Raw genomic sequence first — 16,429 nt, 5'->3', positions numbered from 1 at the left:
CAATCGCCTCCGTCACAAAACATAAAAGAGATTTACGGCCAGTTGGGTGTCATTTGTGCCTCGGTTTTTTTTCTTCCCCTCCCTGACGCACTGCAGATCTGCAAATCCTGTTACCTTCCCCGGCAGCAGCAGCAGCGAAGCTCAGCTTGGACAGATGTCAATCTTATCTCCAAAGTCCCAGGGACCTTTCCTGTTCTGTTTTGTTTTAAAGGTGGGGGGGGAACGGATTAGCCCTTTGGTTCTGGTTCAGGGAAGCTCCCTTGTGGGGTTAGAAATGCTTGCCAAAATAAAAATAAAAATGAGGAATTGCTTGGTTTAGGGAGGGGGCAAACGTGTCTCAGCCAGCTGGAATCAGAATAGGGAATAAAGGGATTGGAAGGGACCTGGGAGGTCTTCTAGTCCAGCCCCCTGCTCAAGACCATTCCAGACAAACGACTGTCCAATCTCTTCTGAAAAGCCTCCACAGCTTCTGGAGGCAAGCAGTTCCACTGGTTAATTGTCCTCACTGTCAGGAAGTTTCTCCTTTAGTTCTAAGTTGCTTCCCTCTCTTTTGAAGACGGGGTGACCCTACCCCTCAATGCAGCCAGTTGGATATGATTTGACGACCAACAGCCTACGTGGTCAGTCAGGGCTGCTTGTGGTCTAGCTGTGCAGTGCAAAGACACACACACACACACAACCTCGTTGTGTAGAAAGATCTATGGCACCTTTCAGGGTTTTAAAAAAAACGCTCCAGGGGGAATGGAAGAGTTTTGAGCAAGCATCCCCAGATGCCTTCAAGAACTTCCTTCCAGCCTCTTGCGTGACCAGCTTTCCTCCCACCCAACCGCCCTCCCTTGCGGTACTCACACATGGGCTTCAGTTGGCCAATCAGCTCTTCCTTCGTCCATTTTGCCCACTCCTTCTTGTCGGTGTTGATGGAGCAGAGGATGGGACCGCATGGCTTCCCACAGTCTTCGATGGCGGGGACGTTCAAGTAGTGCACCAGCACGATATCTGGATTCTAGAGAGAGCAGAAACACAAAGGTTGTCACCACACCCTTTGCCCATAAAGAGAAAGGCCCTCGGGGGGGGGGGCAATGGAGGCAGTCCCCAACTGTCTGAATTGCAAACAATCATACTGAAATTACGATATCTTCCCTTGACATAAATGCAATCCAGGCAGACCAACAGGCAAGTTCAAGATGCCCTTTTGAATATTTAAAAGAAGCAAAAAATCCAAGGATGCATCTGATTTGGAAAAAAAAAATCCTGGAAAAGAAAAAGCAAAAAGCCAGGCTGCATTTCTGAGAATGTGAGCTTTTCAAATACAAGGGGCACTGCAAGTTTCTAGTCCTCAAGCCTTGGAAGATTTTATTTATTACATTAATTTGCCACCCATCTCATATTGAAACAACTGTGGGTCAACTTTCAAGATGTGCTTGAAAATACAGGTGACCTTTTAGTTGCTAAGAGAGGCCTGGATGGGATGAATAAAATAAGAGGTGAATTTCAGCATTTACTCCAGAGTAAAAACTGCATATAAAATATGCACGAAAAAGGCAAGAAATGAATCTACCCAAGCAATTTATCAGGAGCACAGATAGCTCAGCCTGAATGTTTGCGTAACTCCTACACTTCTTAAGCTGCTTTTTTCTGCAATAAACTATTCCAGTAAAAAAAGAAAGAAAGAAAAGAAATATTTCAACTTGGAGGGGTTCTTACTAAAAGTCTGGAAGAATATTTTTCATAAAAAAAAGAATCCTGCAGCAAACACAACCAGGCAAAATCCTCTTATTTCTCTCCCGAAAGTCATTCCCTTCCCAAACTCACCCATCTTAACGACTGCGGTGGAATTATTTATAAAAATAAACAGGATAATGGTGTAATTAAGAATCTTAATGTTTCATTAAGGCTGTTTCCACGGCCCGGCTAACGTTGGCACCGGAGCTGTTTGGCAAAAAAAGGGAGCTGCTTTGTTTCGCTTGGAAGGAGCTGGTAGCAAATAAGCCGTTGCACTAATGAGGAAATTTTTAATAATGAATAGATGCTGTGAGGCAATTAATTGCTCGTCCTTCAGATCGGCCGGACAGTCAAAGGAAGGGACGGATCGAGGGCAAAGGGCCAAAGCTCTCAGTGGGGAGATGGCAGCGTAATGCCCGCTTTGTACCCTCAAACCGAGACTGGCAGTGGTTGGAGATGGATCCTCTTCTCAACTGGCATAGTAGAGGTGGACCTCCAAAGTCAGAGTAAGAGTTGGAAGGGACCTTGGAGGTCTTCTAGACCAACCCTCTGCTCAAACAGGAGACAAATGGCTGTCCAGTCTCTTCTCGGAAACCTCCAGTTTGGGAGGGTTATTCAGGGCCTTCACCAAAAGAAATTTTATCCATCATGCTTTGGATGGGGAGGACAATCTCCACGAAGGATCCATAACTCAACTCAAGTTAGAGAAGATGGTGGTCACCTTCCCTTGCAGACACCTCAGAACGTTTACTGGGCCGAGATACTTGCCCTGTCTTCAAGGACAAGATTACAAAGGAACCTTTAGATAAACCACCGTATCAAAAGCTCACCGGACGTGTTGATCTTAGGAGACCTGGTTATATTTAACCGATCTTCCAGGGTGATCCAGACTCATTTTAAATTTTGAACGGCCTGAAAATGAGGCACCACTGAACTGAGAGGGTTAAGAGCGATGGCACGGTGAGCGTTTAACACACTTCCTTACAGCCGGCAGTGTTATTACTGCGCCTAGATTGTTTTGTTTTCTATAATTGATGCCAAGTGACATCTATTTCAGGAAAATAAACTGATGAGGTGATCTGGATTGGGGGCCCAGCACATCAAAGGCCAGAGTTACACCCCCCCCTCCCCAGCCCATTTGCTGGGAGGATCGTCCCCAAATTGGACCATAAAACAAGCAAATTATCCCAGCGTTGGGTTGAGAGACAGAAGGGAAAGGAAGTAACCCATCACTAAGAAATAATCCTGAAAGGTCCTGAAGCCACGGAGAAGATCCCGGCTCCTTGCTGGCTTGTCTTCATTTAATTTTAATAGGGATTATTAGAGATGTATCATATTTATCGGCCCATTATTGTGAATTAATGCTGCCCTTGAACACCGTTATTTCAAAAAGGCCGTTGAGAACTTCATCCCAATCTCATCTTTTATGAGAGGGAGACACCTCCTCCTTGGCAGCTGACGTCCCTGGCTGACTCCCCGGAAAGACAGAGGCTCCATCAGCTTCACAGCTGTCCCCAAACCCCACATCTGTCTCTCCCCCTCTTTCTTTCTCTCCGAATCCTTGAAAAGAGACGACTTGAGAGGTCCCAACTCACAACTCTTACCCAGGTCAGTTTATAAAAAGCGCATCAGCTGTCTTCTAAGTCACGACATCTGACCGTATCTCTAAGTATCAAACGCTCAAATTACAAGAACTGAGAATCACAGAATCCGAGGGCTGGAAGGGACCTTGGAGGTCTTCTAGCCCAACCCACTGCTCAGGCAGGAGACCTTCTACCATCCAGGACAAATGGGTGTCCAATCTCTTCTTGAAAACCTGAGATGATGGAGCACCCACAACGGTGGGAGGCAAGCTGTTCCATCCATCCATTCACCCATCCGTCCATTCACCCATCCGTCCATTTATCATCTCTTTCTCTCATCTGTCATGTATTATTTCTCTCTCTCTCTCTCTCTCTCTCTCTCTCTCTCTCTCTCTCATCTATTTATCTATCTATGTATCTATCTCTTCGTCTCTCCAATATTTCATCCTGTCTTCTCAGCTCTGCTTCGTTCATCCATCAAAATCCTTTTGAATTTCCCTTCCATCCTCTTGGATATTAGCTCCCGAATCTCTGTTGGGAAGGATTTTCTTTGTTGTGGGCTTAAGGCACTCATTGGTGAAGGACCTGCGTTCGAATCGTGAAAAGCTGCTTGTGGGCTGATAAAGTGGGAAGCCGCCCCCAACAGCTGTTCGAAAGCCGCTTGCAGCTTCATTGGTGTTAAGTGGCTAATAAATCAAACCGGGGTTTGCACCAGGTTTCTCCTGCAGCTCCAGTCATTAATCTCACCGAAAGGAAAAAAAAACCGCGGCAGCAGTGCTGGCCGCTTGTCAAATATAGGTACATTATCCAGAATGCAATAATGGTGTGTAATTGTGCTCCGAATTACACGGCCGAGGAGCTAGAAGCTGGTAAGGCTGTTCTGCTCCACCCAGCGAACCAGCTTGGGCAAGCCGCCATAGCCGTGCTGCCATTTAAGAAGAGACCGGACAGCCGTTTGTCCGGAATGGCCCAGGGTCTCCTGCTACAGCAGGGGGTTGGACTAGATGACCTCCAAGGTCCCTTCCAGCCCTAGGATTCTATAATTCTGAGATAGTTAAGACACATGATGGAGGAACCGTCTACCATCCTGGCCTATCCAGTCTCTTCTTGAAAACCACCTTTGATGGAGCACACACAACTTCTGGAGGCAAGCCTTTCCTCCCTTTCTCCCTCCCTCCCTTCCTTCCTCCCTTCCTTCCTTTCCTTCCTTCCTTCCTTCCTTCCTTCCTTCCTCCCTCCCTTCCTTCCTTCCTTCCTTCCTTCCCTCCCTGTCCCACCCCCACAACCGCAGCCCCCCAGTGGCTCTTTCCTCCAGCCTCCCACCCGAGTGGGCGAGGGAACAATAGATGCAGCCGGACAGGAGACGTTTTAACTTCCAAGCTGGGCTGACGTTCACCCGGTGCTGGGAGGTTTATATCGAGCGCGGCTGCCACGGGGAATCCAGCTTTTCCACGCAGAGGGTGCCAGCTCTTCTTATCTCTTTGCAAGCTGGCAGTTCAGTTTCCCATCACGACCCCCCCCTTTCCTTTCCAATACCTTCTGCGGTATTAGAGGACAAGAAAAGGGGGGGGGACAGAATCATACAAGTTTGAAAGCACCATTCTGCCCCCTCCCTGTGTCCTCTGTGCAGCCCAAGAAACTGGGGGGGGGATCCCTTCTGAGCCTCTTTCTCCCCTCCCGTTATCCAGCTGCAAGCTCAGCTGACTCCCGTTGCTAAGTGAGACATTTGTTAAGTGAGTTTTGCCCCTTTTTAGGACCTTTTTTCCTGCCGTCGTTAAGCAAATCGCTGCAGGGGAGCCAGGTTCACCGAACGACCGTCTTCCTGCCTTAACAGCTACAGCGGTTCACTGAATAAAGAGCGGAGAGAAAGGTCATAAAATGGAGCGAATTGGCATCAACCGTCTCGCTCAGTGACATTTATCCGTGGTGGCTAAGTCGAGGACTACCTGCGTTTGTGGGCCTGAATTAATGTTAGCGTTCTCTTTGCAAATGGGCTTACTATTCCGAGTTAGTAGTTCTGTTTTTCCCAAGACGATGGGAAACAACAGCTGTTGGTTTCTAAACCCTCATCTCGACATCTCCCGGAGGGGGAAAAACCAGGGCCGACAAGCTGCTTGCTGTTGGTGGGGGGTCCTTAGGAAAATTTAAAGGGTGGGTGGGCCGGGTTTGAGAGCAAGACAGCAGGAGATAATTGAGGAAAACTAAACCCTCGGCTGCGGGTTGGGAGATGCTAATATCCACACATCAGGCTCTCCTGCTTGAGCAGGGGGATGGACTAGAAGACCTCCAAGGTCCCTCCCAACTGTTATGCTAGGTAGGATTTTAAGTGGGAATTGAAGTCCACCCATCTTACAGTTAGAAACCCAGGCTGAAACTCTTTCTCTCTCTCTTTCTTCTCCTTCCTTCCTTCCTTCCTTCCTTCCTTCGTCTCTCGCGCTCTTTCTATTCCCCCCTTCCTTTCTTTTCTGTCTGTCTGTCTCTGTGTGTGTGTGTGTGTGTGTGTGTGTGTGTGTGTGTGTGTGCACAGCCATACTTGTGAGTGCATTTTCTACCAGCCTGAGTGACAGCAGCAGCCAGCTTCTGAAACTCCCTGCATGCCAGCTGTTTCTCTAACACAAATGTTGGCATGTCAGGGACGGAGCAGGAAATGTGATGGGACAGGGGTTGTCAGCAGGAAGGATTCGCACAGCACCTGTCACGAAACACCCGTCTCCCTTCCGAGGAACAAACGGGGGTCTCCGAAAAGGGGACAGGGATGGTGGCCCAGGGCAGAGGAAGGGGGGAAAAGTGCACACAGCAAGTGTAGGGTGTGTGTGTGTGTGTGTCTGTTTGCCAGCCTTTACAGGTAGACCAGACAGGAAACATGAGCAGATGGGCTAATTCTACTTCATTCTAAGGATACGTTAACAGAATTTTGCAAGTCTAATACTGCAAATGTGGAACAGAGTAACAGAGTTGGAAGGGACTTTGGAGGTCTTCTAGTCCAACCCCCTTGTTTTAGTTGGGGAAGAAGAGAAGGAGAGGATTCTGCTTCCACATCATTTAGGAAGAATGCGGCATCTCTTTATAATGGCTCAAGCCAAGACTTTCCTTCCTTCCTTCCTTTCTTTCCTTCCTTCCCTCCCTCCCTTTTCCTCCTCCCTCCCTATCTCTCTCCTCCCTCCTCCCCTCCTAAAAATAATGAAAGAGTTCCTTGTCTGTTTGCTAGGCATCCCCTGCCAGTTTCCCTGTACCAGTCAGTTTCAACAACTTTAGGAGGACCCACCTGAATGGATTCAAGCAGCTAAAATAGACAGTGGGGAGTTTTGTCCTTTCAAACTTACACGATCCTATTAATGTAGCCTGGTAGAATTAGTTCTTGGGGTTTTTTGTCTGGGAGGGCAGAAACCAGCAAAGGAATAAACAACCCCCTCACACCTCACTTCAACACCCCCTTCTGCTCCTCCTCTGGACCTTGAACCCAGCTCTGGATTCTTGCTCAGATTAAAAGGAGCCCCATTTGCACGCCTTTGAAAAATAAGACAGAAAACCCCAAAGAACCGATTGGAAGTTTTAATGGTTTGCAGCAAACTCTGCAGGCCTAAAGCTGATTGGCAGGCAAGGGCGTTCAACCCCTCGCTGTAAAAGCTCCTTCCCAAATCCTAGACTTAATTTATCCAAGAACTTGTTACGGTTCCCTCTGTGCAAACCAAATGAATGGTGCTTTTGACGGCATTTGCCGGCTAATAAATTAGAATGCTCTGAAACCATTAGCCGCAAAGTAAATTGTTTTAATTGATCTGAACTTCTCCCGCGACCTCAGCGCTCGCTCTTCTGCACGTCTTTTGCAAAAGACCCGAGAACTCTCTCTTTTTCCGCACAACCTTTTGCAAAGAGAGCCCAAGAGCCGATTAATCTCTCTTGAAAGCTGTCCAGTTTCCGAGGATGCTGGGAGAAAAAACGTCTCCCCGAAGGGCCAAGCGGAGGTCCTCTCGGGGGAAAGATCAGAGCCCTGAGAGGCGGCAGCCAGAAAAAGCAGATTGGTCGGAGCAAATGGCTCTGACATAGAAAAGGATAACAGAGTTGGAAGGGACCTCGGAGGTCCTCTAGTCTGACCTCCTGGTCGAGCAGGAAAACCTTACACCATCATTCTGGACAAAGGGCTGCCCAGTCTCTTCTTAAAAGCCTCCAGTGATGGATCACTCACAACTTCGGAAGGCACCGATTGATTGATCTGGGGTGACAGAATAGCAGAATAACAAAGTTGGAAGGGACCTCGGAGGTCCTCTAGCCCAACCTGATGGTCAAGCAGGAGACCTTACATTATTCCAGACAAATTGCTGACCTTAAAAACCTCCAGTGTTGGAGCACCCACATCTTCTGGAGGCAGGTAGTTCCACTGGTTAATTGTCCTCCCTGTCAGGAAGTTTCTCCTTAGTTCCAGGTTGCTTCTCTCCTTGATGAGTTTCCATCCATTGCTTCTTGACCTGCCTTCAGTTGCTTGGGAGAATAGCTTGACTGCCTCTTCTTTGGGGCAGCCCCTGAGATACTGGAAGGCTGCTATCATGTCCCCCATCGTGCTTCTCTTCGTTAAACTAGACGTACCCAATTCCAGCAACCATCCTTCGTATGTTTTATCCTCCAGTCCCCTAATCATCTTTGTTGCTCTTCTCTGCACTCTTTCCAGAGTCCCACCCTCTTTTTTTTTTAATTGCTCCCATCCCATCCCATCTCCACCATGACTTGGTCTTTTTTCCCCCCCCCCAGACCCCAGGAGACAGAAAAATTGGAATTCAGCTGAGATAGATCTGAAATGGGGGGGATCACGTGTTCCTCTGCTCTGTTTCTAACTACGAGGTTGAACATGCACGCAATCAGTCTCCCACTGTGCCGTGACTATAAGAGAAGGGTCTCCCGTTCCTTCATCTGTCTCTTTGACGGACAACTTGCCAGCCCCTTCTATCTGGAGAGGCTGGGATGAGGGTTCTGCCTCTTAACAGCAAGAGTCCTCCCATCCTTGCTTGTCTCAAGGAGCCCACAGGAGATTCATTTCATTCCTTGACAGCCCGATGCTCAACGAAGCTGGTTTGCGTGCCTCAGCTTTCATCTCTCTTCCAACAAAGATTTTTGATGGTGCACCAGGCATTTCTCTATATTAAATTTGTGCCCCATGCCAGGCTGCCGAGAGACCCGGGGCGTCTATGGCCAAGTGTTTTCCCTTCTGCAGGGTGAGCAGAGAGCCAGGCTGGGCTTCAAAGAGACAGGAAGGAGTTCAGAAAATACCTTCATTTTGTTCCTTACATAGCTAAGTCAAAGGTTCAATCAGACAGACATAAATGGTGATTCTAGATTTTGGCTTACTTCTTTAAATCTGGTCAAACCAACTCAACTCAGCTCTCCACTCAACTCAATCTTCAACTCGAACTTCAACTCAACTTTCAACTCAATCTTCAACCCAACCTTAAACTCAACTCTCAACTCAACTCAGCCTAACTAAAGCAAACCAGCTGAACTCAACCCTCAATTCAATTCAACTCAACTCAACTCACTTCACAACTGTCTTGCTTAGCGACAACAAATTTGGGGTTCCATTGTGGTCATATGCTGAGGACCACCCGTATCCAGCCTCTTCAGTGAAAAACAGCCCGGCACTTTTCAACGGAGCGTCTTCTTGTTTGGAAATTTTCCCCCAACTTCCAAGCAGAATGGAATTTTTTTTTTGTAATCCGATTGTTTCTCATCCCTTCTCCTGGGACAACCGAGTATTTTGTGGGCCGCCCTCCCTTCATCTCAGCCCTTTGGTGTGTTTGACTACACAACGAAGGGTGGCTGTGTTCCTGGCAGGCTGGGCTACTCCTAGCCAGAGACTGTGATTTTCTTCATAAAACAGTTGCAAAAAGACACACACACACACACACACATCCCGAAAGCTGTCAGCAGCATCAACCATAACAGCAGGGCGAGCAGGAAAAAAAATGTATATTTTTTTTATGAGCATCTAATTCCCTCCGTCAGTGTTTCGCTTTCCAAAGACACAAGCCATCCTAATTAGATTGTGCATTTAATTTCTCGGAGTGCGTTGCGATCGGGTTGCGATTCTGCCCTAGATAAAGATATTGATTAAGAAAGCCAATTCTGGAAGGCTGCGTTTCGCTGCATTGGGAGAGCAAGAAGAACCCAATTAAACATGAGTTTGAATTGCAAAACTGGCTGGCTGGTCTCTTGCAAAGTCAGGGAAGCACCCGACAAACCATCATCCACAAGACACGGGAACCTGGGTGGAAAAACGCGAATCTAGGGTTAATTTTATTTATTTATTTATTTATTTATTTATTTATTTATTTATGCGTGCCTCCCCATACAGTTTATTTGGTTTGCATTTATTTGTTGGTATCCTGCCATCATCATCATCATCATTATTTTATAAATATTGTTATTCTATAATCCCAGATCAATTCACCAGTGGAACTGCTTGCCTCCAGAAGTTGTGGGTGCTCCATCACTGGAGGTCTTTGAAGAAGAGACTGGACAAGCTTTTAACTGGAATGTTCTAGGGTCTCCTGTTTGAGCAGGGGGTTGGACTAGAAGACCTCCACGGTCCCTTCCATGATTCTTTTATCCTTGGTAATCTCACTGTTGCAGCAGCTCACTCTGCTTGGCCCTCTCCGTGGTCCTGAACCAAGAGGAGCTGGATTCAAACAGGAAGTAACCTTCTGCGGAGCTCTGGGCTTTTCCAAGGAGCCTCGGATCCCAAGCCCACTGACAAATAATTGGGTTGTTGCTGTTGTGTGGATGGCGGCCAACTCTGGATGATATAAAGGAGGGGGTTTATTTGTCCTGGCAACTGAAGTGAAGGCTGTGGAAAAATAATACCCACCACGCGGTTCCTGCCAGGGTTAGACCCAGAGGACAGCTTAATTTTGGCCATAAATTTTAGGACAATTGTCCTACGTTTCTACTATTTTTTTTCTTTTGGCTTTCGATTGAGACATCCAAAAACATTTTCAGCTGGATAAAAATTGGAAGCAACACGAATATGAATGTCTTCACACGTACAACGTCGGGACAAAGTGGGTTGTGGCCTTCTCCTCCCAGGTGCAATTCTGACCCCTTTTCGCACACAACTCTCTCCGGCTAGGATATACTGTGTCTAGTTCTAAAGGTCTCATTTTAAGGAGGGCCTCAAGAAAGGGATCACAGGAGAGCAAGCAAAACAATAAGGGAGGAGGAGGAGGAGGAGGAAGAGAAAAGAAAGATGGAAAAGGAACGCAGAGAAGGAGAAAGAAGGAAAGAGGGAGAAGGAGTGGTAGAGGAGGAGGGGAAAGAAGGGAGGAAGATGAAAATGAGATGAGGAGGAGGAGGGGGAGGGGAGGAGGAGGAAAAAAGAGATGGAAGAGAGGAGGAAAAGTAGATGGGTAGGAGAAGGACCTTCCATCCATCCATCCTTCCTTCCTTCCTTTCTTCCTTCCTTCTTCCCTCCCTTCCTCCATCTTCTCCTTCCTTTTTCATTCCCCCCTCCATCTTTTCCTCCCTTACTTCCTCCCTCCCTCCTTCTCCTTCCTTCCTTCCCTCCCTCCCTCCCTCCCTCCCTCCATCTTTCCTTCCTCCCTCCCTCCCTCCGAGACGAAACCCACCTGCTCTTCCTGCCAGGCGCCCTGAATGGAAAAGTGGGGTCTCCCCTGAGCCCCTGACCTAGGGAGGGGCGCTCTAAGGGAGCCCAAGGGGGAGGGGCAATCTAGGCCCAGCTGGCCCCAGGCCCACCCCTGGGGAATCCCCCTCCCCAGCAGCCGCTTAAACTGCCAGCCATGAAACTGAGCCCCCCCCCCGAACTTTCCTTCCTACCCCTTCAGGCGGTGGTCAAGTATTTTCCATTTTGCAGGGTTTGGGGGTTTTTTTGTGTGTTTTTGCAGATCTGAACGATTTCCTTCCTTCGCTCAAAGGCCCATAAAGAGCGGCTCCTGGGGAAGAAGGAGACTGCGATATTTCCCACCTGCTCTTCTAAGTGCGGAGAGATTTATGGGCCTGTATTGGCAGATTCAGACATGCAATTCACAACCTGAAGCTTGGCGTGATTTAGCGGGTTGGGAGCGAGAGGGGGCTGCAATCGAAATGGAGAGACGGGGGGGGGGGAAGTGGCTAGAAAAGGACGGCTTTGGAAATCGGGGGGGGGGGAGCCCAAGAGCTGTTCGTTTAGCAACTGTTCGAAATTACACCTGAAAATAGGGACTTATGACTGCTTTTCACCCTGAGCATCCACAAGATTACCTGATTCCTTCCTTCCTTCCTTCCTTCCTTCCTTCCTTCCTTCCTTCCTTCCTGTCGGCTTCTTCCTTCATTTCATCCTTCCTCCCTGTTTTCCTTCCCTCCTCACTCCCCTTCTCCTTCCCTCCCTTCTCTATCTTTTCCTTCTTCCTCCCTCCCTCCCTATCCATCCGTCCATCCGTCCAAGCTGGAAGTAACCGTTTTCAGTCCCCCTGTAAATTTCAATGGTCACAGTGATGATGAATTTTAGGACCTAGATGGGTCAGGAGGGACCTTGGAGGTCATTCAAACGAACCCCCTGCTTAGCGCAGAAGTCCGTCCGTACAGCCTTCCGGACAGATGACCTCTATCGACCAGTTCTTCGGGTGGACGTTTCTCCCAGCGTGCCCTTGAAAGCCCCCTGCCCTTACTTCTCGTCCATCTCCTGGAGCGACACTCCGCTCTTCTGCCTTAACCCCCCTGCCTTCTCCCCTTCCTCGGGCGCCCCTGTCTCCCTCCACCCTTCTCCTCCAATTAAGCCCCAAGCTGCAGCAGCCAGAAAAAGAAAGAAAGAAAGAAATTAAAAACGGGAGTTAATTTCTAAGGCCAGCCAAGGGGAGGCCCTCTCGGAGGACCGCCGTATAATGAAGCCACTCGGCCTGTTTGCAAAACAAATAGATAAATCAATGCTTCAATTTGCTTTCTCTGCCCGTGGTTGTTCAGTGGCTCCCAGTTTGGATGCCGTGAAAAAAAAGCAACAACTGAGTTGCAGGCACGCCAACGGCAAGGGGGGGGGGTGGCGGCAGGGGGGGCAACATTCTGACTTTGAGCAGCGGGCCAAATCGAGTCAAGCTCCCCAAGCCCTTTCCATAAAAACCTGGAGTTGATGGCATACAGGAGGGCGGAGGAGCTCAGCTTTGGACCAGATGCCCGGGGATGGCGTTCCCAGCGTGAAACTGGGAGACACTGGGAGAAAGCCGAGAGCCACTTCTACCATACAGCAGTATCTTTGAGAACAGAACCGCAGAGTCGGGAGGGACCTCGGAGGTCTTCTAGTCCCACCCCCTGCTCCAGCAGGAGACCGTTCAGGACAAATGCCTGCCCAATTTCTTCTTGAAGACGCTGGGCAGGGAGGGAGGGAAAGAGGAAGGAGGGAGGGAGGGAGGGAGGGAGGGGGAGGGCGTGTTTGGGCGCCTGCAGAGGGTCTTCCCCGCTTCCCCTTCCAGAGCCCGCAGCAGCAGGAAGGATTGCAAGCCTGCATGAAGGAAAAAACGGATTTCCCTGCCAAAAGCGGCGGGTTGTGCTGCCCCAGAAGGACGCCAGGGGGCGCTGTGACTTCGGCGAGGATGCCCAGCGAAGCGAATTCAAGGGCTTTTGCACAAACGGGCTTCCCGACCGGGGCTTTCCCGAGCAGGGGGGCTTCCCGAGCAAAGGCCGCCCGCCTGCCTCCTCGCCTCGGGCTGCAGGGCCTGCGACGCATCCGCTTTTCACGGCCCGGGGGGGGGGGTGTCACTGTTTGGACCCTGAGCAGCAGGAGACACGTGTCGGCGCCAATCCCGTGTCTCCCATGGGGCTGGATGAGAAAAGAAGGGCAGGGGGCAGCCTTGTCTCCCTGGACCTCCCTCGGCCTTGGGGGCTGGACCTCAACTCCCAGAATTCCCTAGCCAGCCATGCACGCATGGACGGAAGGAAGAAAGGAAGGAAGGAAGGAGGCAGAAATAGAGAAGGAAGGAAGGAAGGAAGGAAGGAAGGAAGGAAGGAAGGAAGGAAGGAAGGAAGGAAGGAAGGAAGGAAGAAGATTTCCTGAAGGGCAAGTGTCTACAAGGCCACTAAGTCAAGGTCTACTTATGTGCTCCCTACAGCAAATCCTAAAATGCATCTTAATAGGTCACAAAATGCTACAATGCTGATTGCTCCATCCATAGAAAATATTATTTTTTTAAAAAAAAAAACACCAGTATTTTAGAATGCTTCTAAAAGTTAGAAAAGAAAAATAAACAACCCAGAATAAGATGAGTGAGGAGGATATCACGCGTTAGACCGGGATGAAACAAAACAAAAGTCACACTCCGTCTATAATGATAATAATATCTTGCTTTGGGAATTATTTTAAGAAAACGGAAGCGAACGAGAATGGCTCTTCTTCACGTTTTAATGCATTCCGATGCAATTTGCAGCTCCTGAGTTAATATGCAAAAAGGAACATAATTAGGCTTCGGTTTTCACACCCCTATGCATTGTCTAATGGAGTTCTTACCAAAAAAAAAAAGCAACAAAAAACCCCCACAATACTACAAAAAAATTGCACACTCCCAAGCAGGCACAACGCTACGGGGAGAGCGAAAATTGGAAGATTTTGTTTTAGTAGCGTACGAAAACGCTTACGAAAGCGGTTTTTCAGGGGCGTTCTTAAAAATGGCGCAGGCAGTCCTCGGCTTCCGACAACTGAGCCCCCACTTTCCGTTGCTATACAAAGCAGTTGTCGAGTGAGTTTTTGCCCCATTTTACAACCTTTCTTTGCCACCATTGTTAAGCGAATCACGGCAGTTGGTAGGCTAGTAACCCGGTCATTAAGCAATCGGGCTTCCCCCATTGACTTTGCTGGTTGGAAGGACGCTGCGACCATCACAAATAAGAGTCGGTTGCCCAAGAGGCTGAATTTTCAGCACGTGAACCTTTTTTCCAGTGCTGTTGTAACTTTGAATGTTGGCTAAATGAACCGCCGGTATTGAGGACGCTTGCGGCGTCTCATCTGCCTCGCTTAGCAACAGAGAATTGTGATGGTTGAGGACTACCTGTGTATTTGTTGATTTAACTCAGGGGACAGGGCTAAAATTCTCTTCTTTTTGCCAGTGAGGCTTCAAGATTTTGGATTCCTCTCCTTCTGCCGAACCCGAGAGATGGATTTTATTTCACAACTGAAAAAAAAAATCGACCGCTGGAGATATTGATTCTTTCTGCACGGCTTCGTGTCACTCTCTTTTTTTCTTTTTCTCCCGCTTCCTGGGAGAAAGAAAATATTCCCCTTGCGCCTTAATTTTTTTTCTTTTTTTTTTGACACAAACGGTTTGACATTTACCTCCGGTGGATGCCAACTCGACAAAAATAGCACAACAGAAAGATGGTGTTTCATTCCAAGGCCTGGATTTTTTTTTAAAAAAAAATCACCATTTTTCTAGCCTGCTTAGAACATAGAACATAGAAGAATATATTTGGATGGGACCTTGGAGGTCTTCTAGTCCAGCCCCCTGGTCAAGCAGGAGACCCTAGGCCATTCCTGACAAATGACTGTCCAGTCTCTTCTTAAAAGCCTCCAGTGATGGAGCACCCCACAACTTCTGGAGGCAAGCAGTTCCACTGGTTAATTGTCCTCACTGTCCTGAAATTTCTCCTTAGTTCTAGGTTGCTTCTCTCTTTAATGATCTTCCATCCATTGCTTCTTGTCCTGTCCAGAGAAAAGTGGGGTCCACCTATCCTCCAAAGCACCTGAGGGCAGGACAGGAAGCAACAGATAGAAACGTATCAAGGTGAGAACAAACCTACAACTAAGGAGAAACTTCCTGACAGTAAAAATTGAACCAAATATTTGATACATTTTTGGGGGGGGAACAAGTTCTGTGCATCGTCTCCATCAGTAAAAAATAAATAAATTAATGTCCAATTATCAATTCTAAAATTCCAATATTCCTCCTAAATTTCCAACTAATCTGAGATCATCAGCCTAATCATTTAAGGTAATTATCTAAAAAAATCTAATTTGTCCTCTATTTCTGAATATAATGAGTTCCCGAGTGGATCCAGAACAGAGCAATGGTGAAAGTAACAGATGTGAATAGGAGAAGAACAAAAAGAGAGAATGAGAGAGAGTGAAAGAGATAGATAGAAAGAAAGAAAAGGAAGAATGGAAAGAAGAAAGAGAAAGAAAGAAGAAAGAAAGAAAAGAAAGAAAGAAAGAAAGAAAGAAAGAAAGAAAGAAAGAAAGAAAGAAAGAAGGAGGGGTAGAGGGAAGAAAAGAAATAAAGAAAGAAGGAAGAAGAAGAAGAAAGAAAGAAAGAAAGAAAGAAAGAAAGAAAGAAAGAAAGAAAGAAAGAAAGAAGAAAAAAAAACAATGCAAGGAACGTAAGCAAAAAAGTTAAGTGTAAAAAATGCCTTTAACGCCCCAGACCAAATGGCGCAGGCATATAGTACAGAAATATACAGTACGTTAAGGACAGATTCAGCATAAGATCCCCCCCCTTGCAAAGTCTTTGGGGTCCCCCCCAGCACACCCCCTGCAAGAGGGTTGCGTAATTCGGAGGCAACTCTCCCAATCCTCCCCCCCCCGGCCCCGACTCCCCCGCTCCGAAGATCGCCTAAGATGGATAACTTCGGTTGGGCCGAACGTTACTATGAGTCTCACGTAAAGTGAAGACTAATGCGTTTCTTCCCCGAGGCAATTAAAAAGTGATTTGTCACCCACCAAGATGTATGGCTCAGAATCGGCAGATATTACATTCCTGGCCTCCGGTGGAAGCTGCAAGGGTTGCGCGCTGTGCGGTAGGCGTGCCTGTGTGCACGTTTTAGGCTGAGCTCGTTGCCACAAACGAGGACCAGTGGGGTTGTTCTCTCTGCCTCTAAATCCAAAGCCATCCAGGCCAGTCAATCAGAATAGTGCTGGAAGGGACCCTGGAGGTCTTCTAGTCCAACCCCAGCTCGAGCAGGAGACATCCCTTCTAGTCCCATTTATATCTAACTTCTCCTCTGCCAAGGTAGCTTCCTTCGTGCCCCTATTATTAACCAATTAACCATGTTCTTCTGAGATCAGGGCTCCCAGTGAGCCATCGTGTCCGCACGATTATTAAACCAGGATCTGGCCAACCTCAGTCCCTTCCCCACTATCTAAGCATGGCTGGCTTGGATTCAAA

The 16,429-nt window shown here is 48.0% G+C and overlaps 1 protein-coding gene across 5 annotated transcripts in view; it reads right to left on the bottom strand.

Annotated features, from left to right (window-relative positions):
• CAMTA1 (calmodulin binding transcription activator 1) overlaps positions 1–16,429 on the bottom strand; it is a 188,340-nt gene that overhangs the window by 30,239 nt on the left and 141,672 nt on the right. For all 5 annotated transcript variants that reach the window (XR_014028216.1, XM_081341384.1, XM_081341383.1 and 2 more), the window contains one exon: positions 850–1,003. Coding sequence is in view for 4 of the 5 variants with exons in the window: in XM_081341384.1 (XP_081197510.1) it covers positions 850–1,003 (154 nt within the window). In the remaining variant the exon portion in view is untranslated. The remainder of the gene's footprint in view (positions 1–849; positions 1,004–16,429) is intronic.

Source organism: Vipera berus (genome assembly GCF_964194415.1).
Source record: "Vipera berus genome assembly, chromosome: 17".
NCBI lineage: Eukaryota > Metazoa > Chordata > Lepidosauria > Squamata > Viperidae > Vipera > Vipera berus.
The sequence above is the reverse complement of the archived record's forward strand: the minus strand, read 5'-3'. Positions and strand labels throughout refer to the sequence as shown.